Source organism: Excalfactoria chinensis, chromosome 10, assembly GCF_039878825.1.
Source record: "Excalfactoria chinensis isolate bCotChi1 chromosome 10, bCotChi1.hap2, whole genome shotgun sequence".
NCBI classification, from domain to species: Eukaryota; Metazoa; Chordata; class Aves; order Galliformes; family Phasianidae; genus Excalfactoria; species Excalfactoria chinensis.
The window spans coordinates 17,073,944-17,097,479 of NC_092834.1; the positions used below are offsets into that span (position 1 = coordinate 17,073,944).

The 23,536-nt window shown below is 52.9% G+C and overlaps 1 protein-coding gene across 1 annotated transcript; it reads right to left on the bottom strand.

Moving 5' to 3' along the window:
• Window positions 1-215: 215 nt before the first annotated feature.
• Window positions 216-22,228, bottom strand: SEMA7A (semaphorin 7A (JohnMiltonHagen blood group)). The gene is made up of 14 exons (XM_072345894.1): window positions 22,042-22,228; window positions 10,292-10,425; window positions 9,451-9,501; window positions 9,159-9,254; window positions 8,805-8,889; window positions 8,166-8,276; window positions 7,059-7,198; window positions 6,541-6,719; window positions 6,228-6,336; window positions 5,355-5,553; window positions 4,229-4,344; window positions 3,505-3,656; window positions 2,801-2,868; window positions 216-2,073 (listed from the first exon to the last, which is right to left on the bottom strand). The coding sequence occupies exons 1-14, from the start codon at window positions 22,151-22,153 to the stop codon at window positions 1,715-1,717; spliced, it is 1,911 nt and encodes a 636-aa protein (XP_072201995.1). The 5' UTR covers window positions 22,154-22,228; the 3' UTR covers window positions 216-1,714.
• Window positions 22,229-23,536: the final 1,308 nt, after the last annotated feature.

The following is a 23,536-nucleotide window of genomic DNA, read 5'->3' on the forward strand; positions in this document are numbered from 1 at the left end:
CCCAATAAGAATCATGGTGCCCAATAAGAATCATGGTGCCCAATAAGAAGCATGGTGCCCAATAAGAAGCATGGTGCCCAATAAGAAGCATGGTGCCCAATAAGAAGCATGGTGCCCAATAAGAAGCATGGTGCCCAATAAGAAGCATGGTGCCCAATAAGAAGCATTGTGCCCAATAAGAATCATGGTGCCCAATAAGAAGCGTGGTGCCCACGTGCTCTCATCCACTCTTTATTTCAATGATCACGTTCTCACTTTGGTCACAGCTTGGAAAGGGGCTTGGTTTGTTTTTTTTTGGTAGCTGTTTTATTTCCCCTCCTTTCTCTACTCTCTGAGCCCGCTTTCTTATCACGCTAGAAAATTAGACGAGTACAGCAATTGCTCGTTGATAATAAATAGGTTATTTGTTAGTTGACAAAGTTAAAGTGCTTTGAGAAGAGATGTAAGAAGCTCTATGCTAGGCTCTGGGGCTTGTGTGGGAACGTAGTGCAGTAGGAAGCTCTGCTCTGCCTACACCCCCCCCTCTCCCTGCTTTGCCCAAAGACCCCAGGGCTCAGCCAGCGGCACAGCCTGCCCAGCACTCTGCCCGCAGGGCTGGGGGGATTCCAGCAGTCCATAGGGCAGGGGAGGGCTGGGACAAGGTGTGGGATCACCCTTTGTGTGTAGGCACAGGGACAATATCCCATATTTCACAGTTTAATCTTGCTCGGAGGCCTCAGAGCCCAGAGCAGGGAGGGGGGGTGCTGGCTCTCCCCTTTCTCATCATGCAGCATCCAGGGGTGGAAGTGGCCGCCAAGCCCTGAGATCCACAGCCTGGCTCCTCTTTCCCTGAGGAAGCCCAGTCCCTCCCCATGGGGAAAGGGGCACTGGGAGCAGGGCTGCCCGCAGAGCGCTGCCCCATAGCTGCCTGCATGGATTTGTGCGTTTCACATCTCCCCAGGGCAAACTCCTGGGGCTTCCACCTCTCCTTCCAGTCTCTAGGAAAATCGTTAGGGCCCTTTGGTCTGTCCTCCCCCACACCCCCGAATCTATAGCTAAGTCATCCTCCATGTCTTATCCATGCAAAACGCTAACTTTGTGCCTGCCCCTTCCCTGCAGGTTGTCAGTGCTAGCTCCCGGTCACCATCCCACATCGCAGCCCTCTGTGAACAACCAACAAAACCCTTCCAGAGCAGAACGGGACCTACGAGTGACATTGGGAGATCCCAACTGCTCGCCACCTCGGCCGGTTGTTAGTCACTAACACCCTGGAGTGAAGCTCAGGCCAACCAGTTCAAAAGGCCAAGGGCTGGCTCCTCTTCTTCATCACATGCACGTTCCCAAAGAGAGGAGCCGTCGTGCCCTGAGGATCAGTGCATGCACATCTGCATAGTCCCCTGAACAAAGTCTGCACCTGGTGCGTGCTCAGGACCACCAGTATGGAGCTACCAGCGTGTGCCTGAGGACAGGCTGAAGTCCTGTGGGTCCAGTTAACGTCCCCTTTGTGACAGGACATCCCCGACCCCAAGCCCTGCTCCACCTGGCCCTGTAGCTGCCTCTTTCTCACACCGACTCTTTCACCGAGGCCAAAGATGGAAGAGTTGCTGCCCACAGAGCCAGGACTCTGCTGGGGACAGTCAAAGGTTAGTGCCCAAGGAGTGACTGAGAGCGAGGGTCTGGCCTCACGTTAAGTGCAGGAAGAGTGGCAGCAGCTGGGAAGGCGGCCGTGTCATGCTCAGTGGAAGAGCTCCACCAACAGCACCATGAGCAGCAGCTGCAGCCAGGATGCAAACGTCATGGTGGCCTGGCCCTTCTGCGACATAAACCTGAGCTGGTTCACCAGGTGCTCCTTTACCAGAGCCTGCCTGAAGCCATCCTCCTCCGAGACGCAGATGTAGTGGCCGTAGTGAGTGTGGCTGACGTTCCGGATGAAGTAGAAGCAGTCCGGCTGCGGGTGGGTGTTGTTGCAGGTCTTGATGAGGGTGTTGTTGTGGTACCAGTTGTAGGTGGCATAGTGGGACTCGACGGGACAGTTGAGGTAGTAGCGAGAGAAAGGGACGACGGGGACGACGGTGATGTTCTGGTAGCTGTGTGCTGGAAGAGGTTGGGAAGGGTGGGATGAGACACGAGTCCCCAGGTACCACACGCTGCCCTGAAGACCCACAGGGAAGAACAGGTGGGTTGATGGGGACACGTTGCATGATAATGGCAGGGCACAAAGCACACCTGGTGAAGTCCATGGGACTCCCCGGCTGCCAGCAAACACTTTGAGTGCCATTTCATCCAGCTCAGGAGACCTCATGCTACCACAGCGCTAGGTTTACCACAGAGGGGAAATGAGGCTAAGTAAGACTGTTTCCAGCACTGGAGAGGTTTCCAGATGTGCTGACAGCTCCTTGGACACGAAGGCCTATTTGTGAGTCGAGTATGTTTGCACAGCAGCCAGATTGCGTGTCTGAGGGGAGGAGGCAAGATGTTTCCTAACGCCTGTTGGCTTTGCACAGCACAGGCTGGGCAGGGTGACTGAGATCATTCCTATCTAAGGGACATCTGCGGCTACGAGAAGCAGCAGTGTGCCATGAGAATCGATGGTGGGATCGCACACCAAAAGGCCTGACAAACATTCCGTTCATGCCTTATATTTACTTAGCAAACAACACTGCATAGCGGCTGACTCCGAGCTGATACGTGTGCGGCGTCTCAGCCACACAGCACAGTCATAATGAGTTCACCAGAACTGAGTAGGCTCCAGCTCTCCCAGCCTGTGCAAACACTTGAGAGTCAGTCACCCTGCTTCACACGGCTCAAACCCTTCACATACCTTCCTTAAGTTCACCCTCCTGGCACTTTCCTTGCCACGGCTCCAGGTTCAGGTTCTGACGCACCTCCCTGGCAGATGGAAACAAACATTAGCAAGGCTGTACCAGCATGGAAGCAGCACCTTGGAGCTACGGAAGGTACACAGAGATTGTAGTGGACACCTTGGAGCTACGGAAGGTACATAGAGATTGTAGTGGACACCTTGGAGCTACAGAAGGTATTACCCATAGAGATTGTAGTGGATCAGAGTAAGTTTAAACGCCCTTTGCCAGCAGGGTGGGGAAAAACACCCCCCAGACACTTAAGGGGTTGGTGGGTGACAAATGTGAGACACAGCAGCCTGCTGTAATCAACCACTTTAAACAGCATCACCATCGATGGACCTTAATCTTCATTGAGGGCATAATGGACCGGTATTGGTGATGAAGCTATGCACACTTCTAAGGGGAAAAGGGTATCCGGGTGCTCAGATCAGTATGAAACCCATTGATTTCTCCCTCCACTACAGCAGAGGTGCTGCAGGAGAGACAGGGCAGCAGAACAGCACTGAGCACTGCCTGGACACAATGGGATCTGCCTCTGACAGGAAGATGGTCTCAAAACCAAGTGGGCCAGGAAAAGGAATGCTGAAGATATGGGCCTTTCCCAAGCTGACGCATCCAGCCAGACGTGACGGAGAAGCAGTGAGCTGCCCATGCCACGTACCGCTTGTGATAAATGGACTGACAGCGCCCGTCAGCCCACCCGCAGTAGGGGTCCCTGGCCAGCAGGCAGCTCTCGCAGTTATTGCGGTACACCCCGCACATATCCATGGGGATCTCCACCACTTTCCTGGTCGAACCCACGTACAGCATCGCCTGTGGGAGGGAAGCAGAGGGGTTGATCCTCCCAGCACCTGTCCCAGCGCCGCCCTGCAAACGTCTCACACTTCTCTATACCAACGTTCCCACAGCTTTAGTCACTGCAATGCTGGGTTGGATTCCACCAGCAGGGCTGGGAGCTCTCCAGGCAATGCAGTCATACGTTGCTTGCTCTCTATCTTCCCCCACCAGCCCTAGGTATAAATAAATTTGCTCCATCGATGCCAGCAATGTTTTTCAGCTCCGGGATGGAGCACCAGCATCGTCTGACAGCTCATCTGCCAGCAAGGCCAGAAAAAGGCAGAGGGAATCTGCAGGGGAAGCAGAACTCTATGCTGGGATTTGACCCAGACAGCAAACAGCCTTGCTCTTCCCTCGCTTCCAGGAGAGATCTCTTTGCCCACTGCTTTGCACAGCACTGGGGGCATCAGCCTAGCTGCAAGGACCCCACAAACACATCCAGGGGTTAGTTCCACATCTAGGAGCTGGTATTAAACTGCCTGTCCTGTCCTCCTGCTTGCTTTTACAAACCACAGCTCCAACCACTGGTTTCTCTTCTATGGACCTACCCTCTCGGGGTCAAGGATCATGGACTGGATCGGTTCCTTTCTTGAGAAGACCTGGAGCTCCATGATGTTATGCACTCCCCCTGGCAGCTCCACTACCTTGTGGATGGATCCTTTGTCTGAAAAACAAGACAGGGGAGAGCCCCGATGAAAGCAAAGCAAAGGGACTAGAGCCAGGAGTGGGGAAACCAGGCAGAGAACCAGCTCTGTGAGCTCAGCCCTTGTTGCAGCACACAGTACTCATCACTCTGCAGATCCAGATATGACTGCAGCCCTGAAACCAGCCACCCAGGGGAGGCTGGAACCTTTCTCAGTATTATTTTCTTAGGAACTCACCCTTGATACAATAGTGCCTCCCAGAGCAGAGCTTTGTCACCCTCCCAGCCAAGAGCTATGAGGAATTGATTCCCCTTGGAGGCCTGACCAAGCCCCTTTTGTTCAGCTGAAAGGAGAACCAACAGCTCTCAAACTGGACGCTGTTTTGCTGTGCCTTATCCCCACTGCCTGGGGCTGAAATGTGGACTTTCACCTTTCCGGCTTTGTTAAGCAAAGCGACTCCCTCCTCCATTAAATGACTTCAGGAATTGGTAAGTCAAGAAAATGTGAGCAATTTGGCAGCCATGTGGCAATTCTCATCCTGGTGGAATGTGTTGCAGGAATCTCATCAGTTACTCTCATTTAATTGCCTCAGTTTCCCCCTCCCAAAGCAGCCGCTCCCTTCCCCAGTGCAACCAAGGGAGGTGAGATAGGACCCCCCAAGAGGGGTCAGGCAGGGAACATCCCTCATCTCGCCTCAGGTGTCTCCACACCCACCACTGCACAGGTGGGAAGCTGCCTTGCCAAGCCCTACAGCACGGAGCAAGCCCTCTTGCAGAATCTGGAAGGCGTTAGCTGCATTTAGCTAAGGCTTTTAGCAAGAGCAGAACAATAAGAGCATGCATGGGCAACAACCCAGGCCACCATGGGCACCAACCCAAGCCACCAGGACTTGTCCGCATTTTTTCATGCCTGTAAACAAACTCCAGCACAATGCAGATGCAAAAAACAAAGAGAAGATGAGCACGGCTCTAGGGTGTGAGCCTGGGTAAGCAAGGCAGGAAAGAGAGCACAAGGCTAAGGTTGCTGGTACCTGTTGCCAGATAAAGCACGGTGTATTGGCGTCCATCGCTTGCAGAGACCTCGTGCACCCCAATCTTCTGGTAGCGGTGCTTGTTGTGGAATAAAGGGCTCCTGGTGGGAGCGAGGGGCTCCACCCGGTCCTCTACCTCTGGGTGGCTGTCAGCTATCTTGAAGGTCTCACTTGGGGTGTGCTGTCCAAAGGGAACACACTGCACCGAGAGGGAACAAAAGGCACTGTGTCAGAGGAAGGCAGATCCCTGAGGGCAGGAAAGAAGTGACATGGTGCAGCTGAAGCCCAGAGGAGGATGCCCAAAGCTTCCTGCCACAGCAAAGAGCCTGCAGGCCGCTCTGCAGGTACACAGGATCATAGAGCAGGTTGAAAACACACAGGAAACACCTTATCTCCATACTTGGAAGCCCAACAGCCTTTCTCCTACTGCAAAAGTTTCAGACCCTGCCTTCCCCACCAGCCTAGAGCAGCCTCTCCCCATGCAACTGTTTGCTGCCAGGTCAGTTGAGCATTATGAATTGCAGGGTTCAGGCCACAGACTGGTGCAGACAAACATTTTGTGTTAGCAAACACAATAGAAAGCTTTGTCCTCCAACTTCAAACGAAGGGCTCGGACCTGTTTGCCAAGTACATAAGATCCTCACTCCCCTTTATTCCCATGAAGGCATTGTTGGACCTTGACCAGCCTCCTCGTGTTTCCAGTAACAAAGCTCAGATCCTTCCCACGCTGGCCACACTCTGCCTGAGAACAGCCCCCAGCTCTCAGCTGGCTGGTTGGGACCCTCACCTGCCCCAGCTCCCTCTGACAGCAGCACAGCAGGGACCTTAGGAGGTCTCTCTGCTTCATGTGGGTGTCTTTCATCATTTACTCACCTGCCCAGGTTTGATCTCCGGGTTGGGACCGTTGTAGCCTTTGAGCTTGGATGTTCGAAACACGTTGTCAATGTCCCCAAAAGAATAGACACAAACAGCAGAGCTTCCCCTGTGGGAAAGAAGACAAAGAGAGGGTCAGGGATACAGTGGCCTTTGCCTGGGGCATGGCTGGGGCACAGCTGCGTGTCGCACCTTTGCTGCCCATGTCCATTCTGGCTGTTTTCCACCCATGTTCCTGCCAGAGAGAACAAAGGGCTGAAGGAAAGGACAAGGCCCATGGGACAGGCATCCCTCATTTTGCAAAGACCCTTACCAGGTGTTGGTGAAGAGTCCGTAGACTTTGGAGTCCCTCCAGTTACTTGCAGGGACAAAGAAGACATCTTGCAGCCAGTTGAAGTTGCCCTTGGTGGCCGGGTCAACACAAATCAAGCTGGCCTTCAGGAAGGTGGTCCATTTGGATGCAGAGAGTGAACTGGTTCCACCTTTGTCTTCCTGGAGTAGAAAGAAAGCAGGGAGTCAGGGCTTGGTAGAGAACAACACAAAGTCCCCTCTGTATGGCATCTTAGGAGGATAACTGCGGGGGATGCTCCAGAGCTATATTTGCTGCTGGTCTCTGCAATGCTTGTTGATCTCCCACATCCCAGCAAGAGAGGACAGTGTTGTCCCCCTCTACAAGCAAGATGTGAGCCCAAGGATGGGAAGGCCAAAGGACATGGCTAGAGGGAGCCAGAGGGGCCAACTCGTGTGCTGACAATACCAGATGAGCTGGTATGACCATTTGTCAGCCCTGTGACACTGTTGCCTCCCCACCATTCACTGTTCCCACAGTACCTTACACAGCTGGGCCACTCGGGAGATGTTTCTGGGTGCCTCAGGACTCTTATCTGGATTGTCTTCACGGAAGAAGTAGTAAATCTTGTCCTGGTAAGGCTCTTCATGCCTTAATGTCGTGGCTTTGACAAACTGAGGGTCTGGAAAGGGAAGCAAGCAGTCAGAAAACTTTGGTCTGAACATGAACCCTTCAGAAACACAAGCTCACCGGTGGGTCTGAGCAAAGGACAGGTCCAAGCCCTATCTCCATACCTGACCCATCACAGCACACTAAAGACTGTTCTTCACACGCCACGTTCCCATGGGTTCCCTTTCCTCTCCCTCCCCCACGCACTTGTTTCCTTGCAAGGCAAAACCCCAGAGCCCAGCGAAGCCTTGGCTTTGTACAGAAATGCTCCCTCAGTGGAGCAAGCTGCCTCATTATTTGTGTTCAGTATGGAAAACCCAGTAGTGTTTTTCCTATTAATACGCTGCTGCCACAAAGGGCATCCCCAGCAGCAGTACAATCCCTCCGGGTTATCTGGTGGCCCCATGGCAGCGAGTTCTGTGTCATCATGGAATTAACCCCACTGCTCCAGGTCTGTGAGGTTTTTTCCTGCTGTCCTGCATACACACGTATGTACACGTCATTTGGACTTTTGTCTTTGGCCGGGGGTTCAATGATCTTCAGTTTCCCAGAGAGGTTTAGGGGAAGGCAGCGCAGTAAGGTTACAGAAATTGAGAAGGGTTCTTTTGTCCATTAGCAGCCCAACAGCTTCCTGCTGCAAGGTTATGACCCAGCCGGGGATTTGGAAAGAGTCACTGCCCAGAATGGAAGTTGCTCTTCCTGTTTCCACCACCACTCGACAGCTGATGGGCACCTTTACACAACAAGCATCTGACATGGGACTTGCTGTCCATTTCTCTCCATTTCCCCTTCCCCTCCTTCCTCACCCTAAGCAAGAGGAACTCACGCCAGTTGTCATGCTGCTGAAGCAAGGAGGGTGAAATTCCCCCCAGCAAGCTGCAGAGAGCTGCTGGGTCCCTCCCTGCCACACCATGGGGGACAGATCCCAGATGAAGCTGCTTGCTGGGGCAAAGCAGCAGGTCCCGTGCTCGTGTACTCACTCTGCATCACCGTGTCACTTGTGTAGAGTTCTCCATCCCCTTTCACCCGTCGGAAGCGGGGAATCTTGCCATTCTGCTGGCTTTTCTTGATGGTAGAGTAGATGTCAGGATCTGTGGGAGAGGAAGGCTCCTTTGCAATGAGCTGTTTCAAGAGGGGGCAAAAGGATTTGCCAGCATAAAAGCAAGAACCAAGAAGCATCTGGATACACACGGTCAGGTGAAGGGGACTCACAGATGGGAGATACAGGTCAATAAACCCAGACCTCCCTGCCTAGGACTGTGTGGGCATGGCAGGACTCCCAGGGAGCACTCTCAAGCCTTTTCCTTACAGAGCAGCAAGGATAATTTCTCTTCTGCCTCTGGAAGGGAACCTCATTTCCCCCTCTACCAGGTCCACAGCAGTGCAGATACTGCAGAATGACACCATTCCCATTGCAACCTACCCTCCTCTGCACAGAGATTCAACCCTCTCTCTAGAACAGAAACAAACAAACTCTTGCCATACTCTGCCCTAGAAGGACAAGCATCAACATGATGCTAAACCAAGATCACCAACCAGAGCAGAAAAGCACAGCTCTAGGAGAACCCAGGCTTCCTGCATGGCACTGCAACCCAAAACATGTGAGCAGCCAGACTTACAGTCAACGATGACGAGGGAATTGGTATCAGGAGTGAAAGGAGCAAGACCTCTGCCATCCTGAGGAGAGCCCTTCTCCTTCTCTGCCTGGGAAAGGAGAGAAATGGCCCCTGAGAAACTCAATCAGTTCAGGGCAAGGAGGGAAGGAGATGCAGGTGCCCACGTCCCCCCCAGGCAAGCAAACACAGAAGCTCACACTCCTCAGTCTGTGATTTAAGCTGTTATGGGGCCATCAAGGACCCCTGAGCTCTGTTTTGGCTTTAGGCCCACTCCTAAACTATGCTGCATCCCCCACAGTGCCTGGCTGTCCAGTGGAAAAGACACCAACAAAGTAAGGCAGAGGAACTCCAGCTTACCAAGTGCCAGCAGGTGGGATTGCAAGCACCTGTCCCACACACTAACATCTCACTTCCGTGCTTTGCTATTAAGGTGATGAAGTTTTTATTGTCCTCCTGCCAAGAGAAAGAAGAGGATCATGAGCAGCTGTGAATGGCAGACCACACAGCCCTGCAGCTCCAAGTCTACAGCACTATCAGCACTCTGCTATATGGCTTCCCAGCTTTTCCATAGGTGCTAAAACCAGAGGAACAGTCCTTCAGCCCAAACCCTCCAACCCACATATGCTGGTCCTCCCAAAGTAGGACCTACCGGGCTCCCAGGCTTCAAACACTGTGCTCCATTTTCCACAGGGAACTCTACCTGGTGTAAAAGAGAAAGAGACAGGCTTTAATCACAAAGACAGCTAAGAAAGGCCTAGTCTCCTATGCCACGCATTTAGTTGCTCTCCTAGCAAGAAGCAAAGCAAGCATGTCAGTTAGAAGGTCATAAACACAGCAGCTCAGCTTTCTTCCCTATCTGAAAGCCCTTGGGAAACACTGATGTGGCAGGACTGGGTCTCTCAGCCCTTTGGTGGTGATGTGGACAGATGGGGATGCAGGGACAAAGCAGCGAGCACAGCCTGGGTTGCTCCCCAAAGGATTTCAGGAGAGGGTCTGTTGTTGCAAGGAGAGTTCAGCAGTGGATGTCCAAGGACTGGGACACATGAACTCTGCTCTTCCTCGAGAACAAGGGATGTTTCTGGGAATAAACCATAGAGACTGGCTTGTTTGAGAAGGACAAGGCTGGGTCATATGAAAGCTAACCGCCCCAGGGCTTTCCTGTTGTTTTAACTTGGTGCCCAGCTGATTCAGAGCTTGCTGTTTCTGAGCAACACTAGCCCTGGGGCAACAGAGACCTCAGCAAGACCACAGCTTGGGAAGAACCCAACCTGCAGTTAGTGCAAAACTCCTCCCTTTGCTGCAGGCACCAAACATACAGAAGCTGTGGGTAGACAGATGCAGCAGGCTGGGCATAGAATGGACACTCTCAGTCCTCTTTTTGTTGGTGGCAAAGGTACTGAGTAAAATATCTAACACCCGGGCTGTGAGACAGACAACGAATGCTTCCTAATGTGGTTGTGGGCTCCAGCTGGTGAACAGAGCATCCTTACCGGGTAGGTCTCAGAGGTTGCAAAGTTATAGTAGTAAAGGATTCCCTCTCCCCCGACGTAGACACTTGAGGTGTTTGTTTCATGATAGAACACCGGGTACTTCTCATTCCTGGGAAAGATGTACTCCCTCTCACCTAGGAACAGCAAAGACATTCATTAAGGAAAGCGCAGCCCACTGCAGAGCAGCTGCAGCCAGTTCAGGCTGATCGACTCCCTTCTGCGTCCTTGGCACGAGCGATGAGAAAAGCAAGGACACCGGGTATTGTGTGGATGGTGCAGGCAGGCAGGGAAGGCAGCTCCCAAGCTTGGAGCTGTGCTCTTATCCTAGCCCCAAGGATAGGAGGTGGGATGGATGGGGTTCAGAGCCACCACCAGAAGCCTGCAGCCTGGGAAAGGCAGCCCCCATGCCAAAGCCCAGATGTCAGAGGGGGAAGGAAGCATGTAAAGCTGCAATGCTCAGGGCCGTAAGTCCTCAGGGGGGCCCAAAAGTGAGCTGCAAGACCTGGGCTCTGCTGTCACAACCAGTTGCAGCAAATAGGAAGCTTCCCGGGCTCAGCTGAGAGGAAGGACTGCTTGCCCTTCCCTTCTTTCCTTCCTCTTTCACCTTCATGCCTTTCCAGGTCACCCCCTTTCTTCCCTCTGCGCTGTCAGCTCAGGTGTGGGAGGCTGCAGCAGAGCTGTGTGCACACCCTTCCAGCAGCCCTGCACCACCCCCAGGATGCTGCAGCCACAGCTGGCAGCTCAGAGCAGCTTTAGCAGAGCCCATGCTGCTGGAATCCATCCCTCATCCCACACTGCGCTCTGCAGCAGTCATGCAAAAGGAAGGTGAACTCCGGGAAGAACATCAGATGAGGACTGACCTCTGCACAGTGCGATGGGATGCTCCCTTTCCAGCTCTCTTTCCTCTTTCCCAAAGAGGAGAGCCTCTCCTACCAAGAGCTGCTGCTCCCAGCATGCAGACAAAGGTTGTGTCTGCCTTAGGAGCTGGCCGCCTGCACAGACAGGCAATTAATCAGTGGCACGTGTCCCTCTCTATTTATAGGGCCACTTGGCAGGACAGGCAGAGGACGATCTTCATGCAGCCCAGTGCTTTCTCTGCCCGGAGAACACAGTGCAGGGGCTCCTGCCAAGATTCCGCAGAGGCAAATATTTGAGGCTTTTCCACTCTGATCCCATAACACTTCTCACACACCTCCATGGGGTAAAGAATGGGGTCAGCTCACAGCAAAGAAGCCTACGCTGCCCTCTAGCCCACCTCTTTGACGCATGGGGTGGTGGCAGAGGGGCTTCAGGACTCGGGACCCCACAAGGAGGAAGGCTTTCATATCCAGCTCCATCCACCCCCAGCAGGCTGCAGGCTGCTCTGCTTGCACTCCAGCATACGTTGCACTTCTCGACTGCTGCTCCCCAATCTTCTCCCCCGCTTTGCCTTTCTGCACACATATGGCCTCTGCAATCACGATACCTTTTCGTTTTGCTTTTCCTTTTATTCTCCCCGCAACAGTTTCTCTTTCATAAGCTCTGGTCAGCCCTGAGCACTATGCCAACCTGCTTCCTAGCAAAGACATGCTTCTCCTCAAACAGCCGGAAACAAACAAGCCCAAAACAATCATTTGGTCGGCGCCAACACATTATTTATCCTACTGCTCCCCCAGGGGCTGCACTGAATCACCGAGCTGGGAATAAACAGCTCTCTGAGCCACAGCCCAGATGTTTGAGCACTGATTTAGGCTGGAAAAGGGAGTTTTGGAAAGGAGTTTCCATGAGCAGGTGCTGGGGTTTGATCTCCTTTGCAACCAGCAGATTCATGGTGAGGGATAAGGGGGAGCAGCCCTGTTGTCCCACACATGGTTTGGGGTATAAGTGGCTCTGAGGGTGAGGATGATGAGACCGAGGGCATCCAAAGGCTAAGGGCAAAGTGTGGTGCCTGCAGCACGTCCCCACAGAAGGGGACAATGCAAAGTGAACCCAGAGCTTGAAAAACCACCCGGCAAGTTTCCAGAGCTCTTCTAAATCTGTTAAATCTCTCCGCCTGGCATTTAATGTAAAGCCAACCGTCAGCACACAAATCAATGGCAGGATTGTCAATTGAAATGCTAACCCGAGGCCGGAGCAATGAATAGGAGAAAGAGCAGCTTTGTGCTTCGCCTGCAAGAGGAGGAATGCCAAGGCAGATTGAAGAATAATAGTAATAAAAAATGAGGGAGCAAGAGCGAGCGCAGTGCATCTCACAGGGATGCATGAAGGCTGAGGTAATGGAGGAGGAGGAGGGAAAGGACCAGGGTGATGCTCCAGATGAGACCCATCATAAATATATTCTGCTTCTAGCTGACCAGGGTGAAGCAGGCCGAGCTCCATCTGCACAGCGTGGGCATGCTGTGCTTTGAGGAAGAGCCAAAGGACCTATGGATGCAGGAGCCAAGAGCTCAAGCCGTGGCTGTGGGCATGGGAAGAAGCAAGCCTGCAGCCTTCATCTCCAAGCAGATGCTCACAGCACTCCAGCTAGGGAAGCAGTGTGGGTGCGTGGGCTCATTATAAGCAATTGCATCACGGCCGCTTTATTCCCAGCTCGGGGGCTGACTCAGCTATGCTGCACCCCACCACACTGCTGTGTGATGCAGAAAGGCCATCAGACTTACCAGTACCCAGAGCACAAACGCTGGGGTGCTGCTTTGCATGGCTCTGAGCATGGGTAGCATGCAAGGCTTTGCAGGTCTAGGACTCATTGGTGCTCAGAGGACTGCGTTAGTAGAATCACAGGACATCCTGAGCTGGAAAGGATCCATAAGGAGCCCAACCCCTGGCTCCGCACGCAGGACCACCTCAAAATCAGACCACGTGTCTGAAAGAGCTGCCCAGGTGCTTCTTGAGTTCCAGAGTTGTCCTTAAATGGAAGGGATTGTTCAAATCTGCTTTGATGAAGGCATTTTCAAATCAAGAACCGAAACAAAGCTTGAACAGAATGGAAAGAGAAAGCAATAGGGATCTTCTGCCCTTTGGGAACAGCACTGACGCAGCCAGGAGGAAAAGCACCGTGCCTGAAGGTCTGACAACCAGCTCACCCCAGACAGAATCCTATTCCAGTTCCTTCCTCTTCCAATGCCACCTCACTTCCCCTGCCCTGCCACGTGTTATCTGTTCCTCCTGGAGCTGATTGAATACAGTGTGACCTCACAGCACGTCACCCGTCTCTATCGGACAGACTGGGTTTCGTTCTGACACAGAAGGAAAAGCCGTGCATGAGTCACAGCTGGCAGCACGGGGAGCCCCAGCTCCTATACCTGTTTCACAGCACGACTGTGAGTCAGAGCTGAGCAATTCTGGACACAGCTCACACCTCGCTTTGGGAAGTATTGCAGCCAGTTCTGCTCACCGACATTGATCCCATTGCTGCACACAGGATGCATGATCCCATTGCTGCACACAGGATGCATGACAAGCAGCATAGGTGCACCGATGGCTTTCCTTAAAAGGCAGGGAATGTGATTCAGTCCAACCTCCATATCTCCTCTGTTCCAAAGAGAAGGAACTGACCAAACTCAGCCTGGATCCCCACTCTGCCCCTCTGATGCTGCTGCAAGAAGCCAAGCTGTATCTTTAGATGCTCCCAAGTTGAGATGTTTGGAAGGAGTTAGTATGCCTACAGCCAGCAGCAGAAGCCACTAAGCGATAAGGCTTTCCTTCCCCCATGACTTTGCACATGGTGTGACACAAAGACATCAGCTTCTGCTGTCACAAATGGTGGGGCTGGATGGGAAGCCCTCCCTTTAGGATCAGCCTGGCAGCTTTCTGGGATTTTTCTACCAAAAACCCTGAGTTTATAGGGTTTTTCTCACAAAATGACCCAAGATGAACACATGAGGTTTCATTCTGACCTGCCACGGTATCACTGGGGAACTACGAGGCTCAAAGGGGTTGTGCTGCTGCCTTCCCTTCTCCAGATACATCTTCAGGATGCTGGCACTCCCTATCACGTCCCCCAAAATACCCCACATCTACAGGGAAGCAGCAGCGGAAACCAGGCAGCTGATGGGCTAAAAATGGCTTCTGCTGAAGCAGGACCAGACACAGCCACATGTGTTTCCTGCTCTTTCAATCCCTCTATACTCTCTCTCTCTTCCAGGGACCACGCAGTGCACTTGCAGCCCCACTCTCAATTCTCCTGCCCCTCCTCCCTCCCAGCACACTGACACAACCATTGAAAGTATTGACAGCTGCAGCCTGAGAGCAGTGAGGAAAGGGCAGGGGCCAGAAAAACAGGTCAGCCCAATCCCATTGAGGGCACTGGTCATCTCCTACATACCTCACACCCTTCTGGGATGGAGAAAGACACTGGCCAGGTATGAGCCAGCAAGGCTACAGCCACGACACACTGCTGTAGCCAGCTCAAAAACAGGCATGTGTCTGGAGTGCCTGAAAAGGAGAGCATAAGAAAAAATGGTTTTCCCAGCAAAGGTGAAGTGCTTTCTCATCACCCTGAGGGTGTAAAAGCCCTGACAGCATCTTTCCCTGCCTTTCATCCTGCAGGAAACATTGTGGTTTGCTTCCAGAAAGCAGCACAAGGCAGAGCGAGGGCTCACACCATGCCTGCTCTGCTTCTTAGTGTTCCATCTGTGGCCATCACACTTTGCAGAGCCCGGCAGCAGGGGCACCTTGCTACGTGTCGGAAAGTAACAAGGGGACGTGCAAATGCGTGCAAAAGGGGGTCAGGGTGCGACTGCAGGAAGCTGCTGCACCCACAAGAGAGGTGAGAAAGTGCGGAGGGAGACATGCAGCTGGGAAGCCCACGTTTACTCATATCCAGCCGCCCTGTGTTTCACTCCTCTTTCTGATTTTAAGTGTGAGTTACTGGTGGATTTCATCTCGTTGGTATTTCTCATCCTGCCTCCCTTCCCCCCCATCCCCACCCCAAGGCAGTTTGGAGATGAGCAGCACTCAGCTCTGCTCACAGCCTTCCCCAACCACTTCCGACAGCCCCCAAAGCAGCAGCAAGCCCTATTCTTATACCTTAACACCTCCCTCCCCTCTGCAGCATGAGACTGACTCGTTACAGGAGCAGACAACAGCAGGACAAGGGGGGGAATGGCTTTAAACTAAGAGGGCAGATGTGAAGAAGAAATTCCTTCTTCAGAAGGCAGTGAGGTGTTGGAAGTGCTGCTCAGAGCTGTGGGTGCCCCATCCCTGGAGGTGCCCAAGGCCATGGATGGGCTTTGGGCAGCCTGAGCTGGGGGGCAGTCAGCCCATGGGAGGGGTGCTAGAACCAAATGATCATGAAGGTGCTATCCAACCTAAGTCATTACATTACTACATGATTCTGGGAGTATTCCCAGCTGCTTGCCTTTTCTTTGGCAGGCTCCCCAGGACCCTGCAATCATGGGATGCTTGGGTGCCCGCCCTCAGGGCAATGATGCTATCAGGAGTGAAATGCATCGCTCAGAGGAGAGAGAACACAGAGGAAACAAAGTGCTTTGTTCCTGCAGAAGCTCTCAGCCCATGTAACTGCCCCAAGGGCTGTGCTAACCAGGGGAAAGGCTGGAACACAGTGTTGAACCAGCCCAGTGTGATGGGCTGATGCACTAAAGACATCGAATTTCACAATTCAGCACAGAGGTGAGCAAGGGCAGAAAGAGAAAACGCTGTTCTTTTGGTAACGCAGCTGCCTGGCAGGGACACACCTGCTCCAAAGCCTTTCTGTACACCACGCAGCCTCCCCTTTCCATCCTTTGGGGCTGCCAAACTGGAGCAGGCAGCGGGCCAACCGCCCACGCTGCAAGCAACAAAAGGAGAGAGACCCCCCTAACCTGCAGCCAGAAGGAACGAGCCTTGCATTCAAAGCTCCTGCCCTCCGCCAGGATCCTGTCAGCAACACGGCAGCCCTCGAAAGCCTTGAGCCAGGCGAGGCAAGGTTTGCTCTTAATTAAGCACAAAATGAGTGTATGACAGGCACTGCAGAGCTTTATGCTGAGGCAGCGGGAAGGAGGCGTGCCAATGAATTATCACTATGCCCCAGCCCCTTTCTGCAGGTCCCCCCTCCCCAAATTCTGCAGCCCGTACCTCGGAACCAATCTGCTATCCCCAGTGCCCCAGGAGGCGGCTACAAGAGGCAAGGACACACATCAAGCAGGGACGCTTTGCTCCCGACAGCCCTGAATTGGCTGCACCCCACGGATCGCTGGTGCTATATTTAGAGCCAGGTTTTGTTACCTCCCCAAAGCTATTCTCTGTAATAACAGTCCCAAACTGTGTCATGTTCCTGCTGGAAGCTGGGGAACTTCGCCCTGTGATTATGGAATTTCATTATACGGTCAACCGGAATAACCAGAACAAAAGGATGCTTTTAGCAACAGAGCCTGGCTGCCCCTCCCTATAGGGAAATCAGCTTCCAGAGGTTGGTTATCACAAAAAGCCTTCTGGGATTAAGATCATCACGAGCACCTCTGTGTGCACGCACCAGCAAACAGCCACTTTACCTCTTCCATTAATTGGCAGCCATCTCCCTGCTGCTGGTAACAGCGCTGCAGTCCGTAGCAATGGAGCATCCTCCCCTTTGGGCTGCAGGGCTTTGTTCTGCCACCCCAAGCTCTTGCCCTAGGTGAGGAGATGGCACACGTATGGCTCTGGAGTGAGGATGAAGCCTCAGCTCCATGCACAAAGCAGACTAAGTGGAGTCAGAGCTTCAGGAAGCTGCAAGATGATAGCTCAGATTTGGGACCAGATATCGTAGAATGGCTTGGGTTGAAAAGCACCACAATGCTCATCTGGTTTCAACCCCCATGCTATATGCCCAACCACCAGACCAGCCTGCCCAGAGCCACATCCAGCCCGCTATCAATAGCACTAGAGACCCAGAGCACCGCTAACAGTGAGATGAAATATGTTAAGAGCTCTATGAAGCCTCCCTGCTGCAGATATAAGCTGCTCTGAAACTCAGCAACGGCAAGGGATGCACAGCAAAATACCAGCAGCACTTCTGTCCCATCTCACAGCCTACTACACTGGGTGGAGCTGGGAGCAATAGGCAAAATTTGAGGCACTGAACAGGAGGACAAAGTCCTATTTCCAGGGCGACCAGGAATAGCTGCATACCATAGAATGGAGCTCCACCGGAGAGAGCTGGCCACACAATGAGCTATTTCCTCCTTCTCAGACCTTTTTCTGGATACCAGCTGCTTTAAAAAGCATCACGTATGCAGGTTTAGATTTAATTCATCCTGTCTCAAGGCACCGGGCAGGACAACATCGCCAACAGAAAGTCCTCCCAGCCCAATTTTCCTTAATTCTAGCCCTGAATCTGCCTAAGAACTGACACAGAGCTGTCATCGCTCTGCCTCTGCCCTATCCCAGCTCCGAGCACTGCACTGAAGCAGCCACAACTTCTATTAGTTCACCCATGCCTGCTATTTGTGTGTCACGCTCTCGTAACAGGAGGTGGCTGTGATTCACTCGCTGGGTTTGTTTGCTTTGTTTCTTCTTTTTCAATCTGTGCAAAGCAAGAAATATTTTCAAGCAACGTTGTATGATACCAGCAGCACCCACCCTACGAAAGTGAACTGTCTGCAAAAGGAAACAGCACTGCTGGGAAAGCGAGCAGCTTTCCCATGTGAATGCTGATGCTCCGAGAGCTGCGCGTAGAACTGCCCTATGAGATGCTTCATTCACACCTTTGGGAACGTGGCATCCATGCAATCAGTGCCACGGTCACTTGGTGGAGAGGCACCAGCACCTCTCGTTGTTCTCCCCCACCACCACCACACCATGTCTCAGGGCAGCTGAGCTCAGCAAAACTCCAGGGCTTCCCAAAGGCAGCGTGGGAAGTTTTCAAGCATCACCATCTCTGCTCTCCCACTCTTGTCCCAGAGCCAGTTTACACATTCAGGGCAGCTGTGGGTCAAGTGTGTAATCTTCCCTTGCAAACCACGCTCATCTCCTGTGAGATGTGTGCTGACTCAGAAGTGGTCCTTCCAGCTCTCCTCCCCCGTTAGCCCCATCCATCAACCACAGGGGAATAATTAAACCGTCGGGCTCTGTCCTAAGCCAAGGTGAGCCAGCAAAGGGCTGCGAGTTCGTCTCGGATCCAAACACACATGGGTAAGCCAGGACAAGAGAGTCTTATGAGTGACAGCGGTTTAAAATTATCCCTGCACTATAAAAGCCATGGTGATAAGAGCTATCCAAGCCTGCCCTCGGGCTCTTCGCTGTCTCCCAATGCTCAGTGACTTTCCGGTCATGAGACAGCCAACATGGGATGCCACCCTCCTGCTCCACACAGGGTCTGTCACCCCGACAGCTCTGCCCAGCCCCGGGTCACAGCAGTCTGCCTCTCTGCAGAGGGATCACGCCAGTCAATGTGGGATCCGTGCTGACAAGCAACGCTCAGTGTGGGAACGGAAGGCACCTTTACAAAGCAGAGCCCCAGCTGGCCAGTGTTTGGGTAGGAGAACAGGAAGAACAAATCAAAGGAGAGAGAAAGGAGAACACAACGTACAAGGTTGCTGTGCTTATCTCCACATCAGCGCAAGCTTCCCCTTACAAGCTACAACAAAGTGGGAATTCATCCTTTACCATAGTCCCCATCCCTTACCATAGTCCCCATCCCTTACCATAGTCCCCATCCCTTACCATAGTCCCCATCCCTTACCATAGTCCCCATCCCTTACCATAGTCCCCATCCCTTACCATAGTCCCCATCCTTTACCATAGTCCCCATCCTTTACCATAGTCCCCATCCTTTACCATAGTCCCCATCCTTTACCATAGTCCCCATCCTTTACCATAGTCCCCATCCTTTACCATAGTCCCCATCCTTTACCATAGTCCCCATCCTTTACCATAGTCCCCATCCTTTACCATAGTCCCCATCCTTTACCATAGTCCCCATCCTTTACCATAGTCCCCATCCTTTACCATAGTCCCCATCCTTTACCATAGTCCTTCTCAGGACAGCAGGGAGAGTAATAACCAAGAGAGAACCCAGCTCATCTGATGCAGGAAGGAGAAGGTGCAAGGTCCTCATCACTAAAAAGGATCTTAAACACACTGGACATGACCAGAGGTCAAGAGCTGAGCTCAGCCCTTTGCTCTGCCCTTTCTCTAAGGGGAAGAAAGCCTGCAGAGTCAGACATGCTTCCAAATAACTGCTTACCCAGCACTACACAAGAGGCAGCCAGCTGTGCAAGGGGAGCTCCTGGGATTCCTCCTGCTGTCTCTTGTGCTACATGCTGCAGTTTGGGGACAACGTGCCCATCCTCACCCCATCCTGCACTGCGTTATGGAATCCCGGACACACAATAAAGGCAGAACAGCTGCCCTGTTTGAGGCCTCGGGGCCGGGTTTTATACACATTGTGCTCAGACAGAGGGAAAAAGCAGACCCGCAGAACACTTTGTTCCAGCCACAGCCCTGTGCTGCAAATCCAAGCCCCTAGGACTGCAAAATCACTTAAAGGCAGGCAGCTCCCAACACCGAGGCTGAGTCTTTGTCTCCACATCAGAACTCTGGATTGTGCCACTGAAGCCAGCAGCCTTTTTTTTTCTGCTGATAGCGCACAATGTCACCTCACCTATCTCTCACTAAGGCAATCAGACATCCAAGGGCCGTGGGGGGAAACAGCAAAGCAGTTTTTGCTGCCTGCAGCAAGGCCAGGGCTCTCCCTGCATTGAGTGGAGGTGTCAACGAGGGCAGCAATGCAGGGGCTGAGAGACAAAAGGGTGGCAGTGGGAGAAGCTGCTGCCACTACCTCCCTCCTCTCCCCCAGGGCTGCAGCCTGAGGAGGGATGCTGCACACTTACCCTTCCCTCCTGGAGGGAATTTCTCCTTTCTCCCTGCAGTGTTGTAAGATCTTTGGGTACCTTTGAAGCTGTCACACCTGGTGCTAGCGATGGGCTGCGGCGTGGAAGAAATTTAATGAGGTGAAGAGCCGGCAGCTCCTACACAGCCCGTGGCTGAGGCTGTATGCTGCACCATCAGCCTGACCATCACTTCACTCCTCTCCATCCAGAGCTGGAAACAAAACCCTGCAAGCTCATCACCCCCACCACCGCGAGGCACTGCTCAGTGTGCTGACCTGCAGGTTACTCACACTGCAGAAGCTGCATTTGCCTTTTGCTATGCTTGGAAATGGCCTGGGTTGAAAAGGACCACAATGCTCATCCAGTTCCAACCCCCTGCTATGTGCAGGGTCGCCAACCAGCAGACCAGGCTGCTCAGAGCCACATCCAGCCACTGGAGCACTGGGGAAGTTGAATAGGGCTCAATGCTGGCTGCTACACCCCCTCTACATTCACCCCCTTCGCCCACATCTCCGCCTCAGCCCAAGCAGACCCACTTCCCAAAGGGCAGGGGTCATGCTGAGCAATGCAGTCTGTGCAGTAGGACACAGGACAGCCTCGTGATGAGCCTCCCTGCACGAATCCCTCACTGAAATTACGGCTTTTTCCTTTAAAGAAAAAAAAAATCAAATCAAATCAGAGAAGAGATAAGCACAAGCTGATCCCACACTCAGCAAAGCATCCTAGCACTAATTGGCTTTGGTGCTTCTCAGTGACAGATCCTCGCTGTTTAATGTTAAGAGAAGCCACCATCTGACACAGATGCACCGAAAGGCCAAATGACTGTACCAACATGTGTGCACCGAGCGCATAGGAACGGGTGGGAATGCAACAACTCAAAGCCTGCTCCTCCTGCTCAGTGCAGATCTATTCCAGGACATGCACTGCCATCACACCACGCACCAGCAGCGCAACTTTCTCCCTTCCTTTAAATAGGAAAGGGGAAGTTTCTACCCTGAAAAGCACGACCCCAACCCACACCTTCCTTCCCACTGTTGCACCAATATCTCAGCTGCTTCATTTGCCCGGGGATAAAGTTAGCAACGCATCATTAATTTGATAACAGCAATCCCAAGCCATTCGCCCTGCCAGTCCTTGGCTTGGCAGCACTCTACTGTGGTCACACAGCCATCACTCTGCTGCCGTCCCTCATCTCCAAGCAGCCCAAAGACGGGCCCAAAGAACAACAGATGGCGTGGAATAAAGCAGGGAAATTCACGTCCTTCTGAAGTTGTGGGCACAGAGGAGCCGCTGTACTGCAGAGCAGCTCAGGATCCGCAGCTCAGCGGTGCCCCCGGGGTTACACAAACACTATAACCACTGGGGGCTTTTGTTAAAGCAGCCCTGGAGGGGATGCCTCAAACAGCTCGGGAAGGCACATGATAGAAGCAGTCAAGCTTTACTCCACTCTTTCCCAACCCACGTATGTCAGGCTGCGCCTCTCCATGCCAGCCTCCTCCTTGAGAGCAGCCCTTTGTTCAGTTTCTATCTGCTCAACCCCGTGCCATTGCAGCAGCATGGATTTCCCCCCTCAGAGAACAGTTAGGCTGGCTAAATATTGAGGCAGAGAACCCATGTGCAGCTGAGTGCCAGCAGGTTCATTAGCAAATTAACCGCTTTATGCAAATACACTTCTGCATTTCTCCCCACGAGTTACAGCATAGCATGCCTGTTTTAGGATGCAGTTTTATGGGCGCTATTAATACACCCGGATCGAGGGGGGGGACGGGGGGGATGCTTTCAGAATGCAGAAAGAATTTGGCAGGAAGAAGGCATTGAGAGCTATCAAGGTCACTAGAAACCTCTCCAGAGATTCCAGGGCTTGGGCTGGATTTAATGAGATCCACAAAGTCAACCCCGAAGAGACAGAAGAAAGAAAAGAAGGGGGGTAAGGCAGCAGTGCAGGGAGCAGCTCGTACTCACCTCGGGGAGTAACAACGATCCTGGGGTTCACCTTGGAGCGCCCTGCTGCCCACGCACCCAGCTGGCAGCCACTCAGGGCCACCAGGAGGGCGAGCAGGGACCCGCTGCCCATTGCCGGTGCTGCAGAGAGCCCAGATCCTCAGCCTGTGCGGCTGGGAGCCGCATTGCTTTGCCTTATACACAGAGCCAATGAGCAGCGAAGGCGGGGCCTCTTAAGACCGGCACACACCCACTACCTTTCACACTTGCTTTTTCTCCTCTGCTTTTTTCCTCCATCGCAACTTCTGCAATGCACGAGAGGTGGGCATCTGATGGCTTCATTCATCTCCGTACAGAAAGCTGCAGCCGGCCCAAGGCTTGCAACGAACCTACTGAAGGACGAAGGAAGAAAGCTTAGCCTGCTAGAAATTCAGAATGAAAATGCACCTGCTTGCACAAAAACACAAGCAGAGCAAGAAGGGCAAAGTCTTCTCAGCAGCACGTCTTGCTCTCAAGGCTGCATGGAGCTCGGGAAGCTGCACTCTGCCAAACACAGCGTGAGCAGCTCACTGCAGAGCTCTGCCATTGGAGGGGGGGTGGGAAAGGACACAGCAACTGCAGCAATGCCATGTGCCGGCCCCACGGGGAGATGACAGCAAGGGGCCACGCTGATCACATACAAAGTTACCCTCAGATCTGTCGCTGTGAGTCTGGAGCTCTTCCTGACACGGATTCCTGATGTATGACAGCTCAAATTTGCTAGCCTTAAGGTCACTCACCAGACCAGTCCGACTTCTGTTTACAATCAGATGGGTACGAAAGCAAGCTGAGAGCTAGCTTATATATAATATCCACTACGGTGCACCCATTTCCCTTCCCTGTGATGCACACATCCCGTGGAAGGCAGGGATGCTAAGGGCTGTGACACAACGCACACAAAGTCACTTTGCTTCAACAGAGCCCTGCTTCTCCACCATCAGGGGAGGCCAGGAAGGGCTGGAGCCTTTGTGAAGCACAGTGAGGTTTGTTAATGAGAAGAGCAGGGAATCACATGCAAGGAAAGTGAGGTCGGACGTGAGCAGAATAGGAGAGCCCCACCGGGAACTCACAAGGACGAGAGAGGCAGCTGCTCTCTTCCAAGTTAGCATTGAAACCCCAAGGAGATGAACAGCAGCGCTGCGAGGGGGCATCGTGGAGGGAGCAAACAGAAGAATGAATGAGAGGACTGCTCGTGAATGTTAAGGGCCTGCAGGGATTTCCAGGCATGGGGTTTCATCTCTCTCTTTCACTAAACACATGCTTGGGAAATGACTGGGTGACATACAGATCATCTCCGGTTTCTCCCTTTTTGGACATGGAGATTCCTGCTCTTTTTGCATCACTGCTCACTTCAGTGCAGCCGCTGCTTCCCCGCAGAGGTGATTATTTCTCTACCTGCCCCAGTGACCTCAGTAACCCTGTTATCACTTGCCTTCTGGCAGCACAGGTCGGAGAAGAATCAGTCCATTAAAGCCCT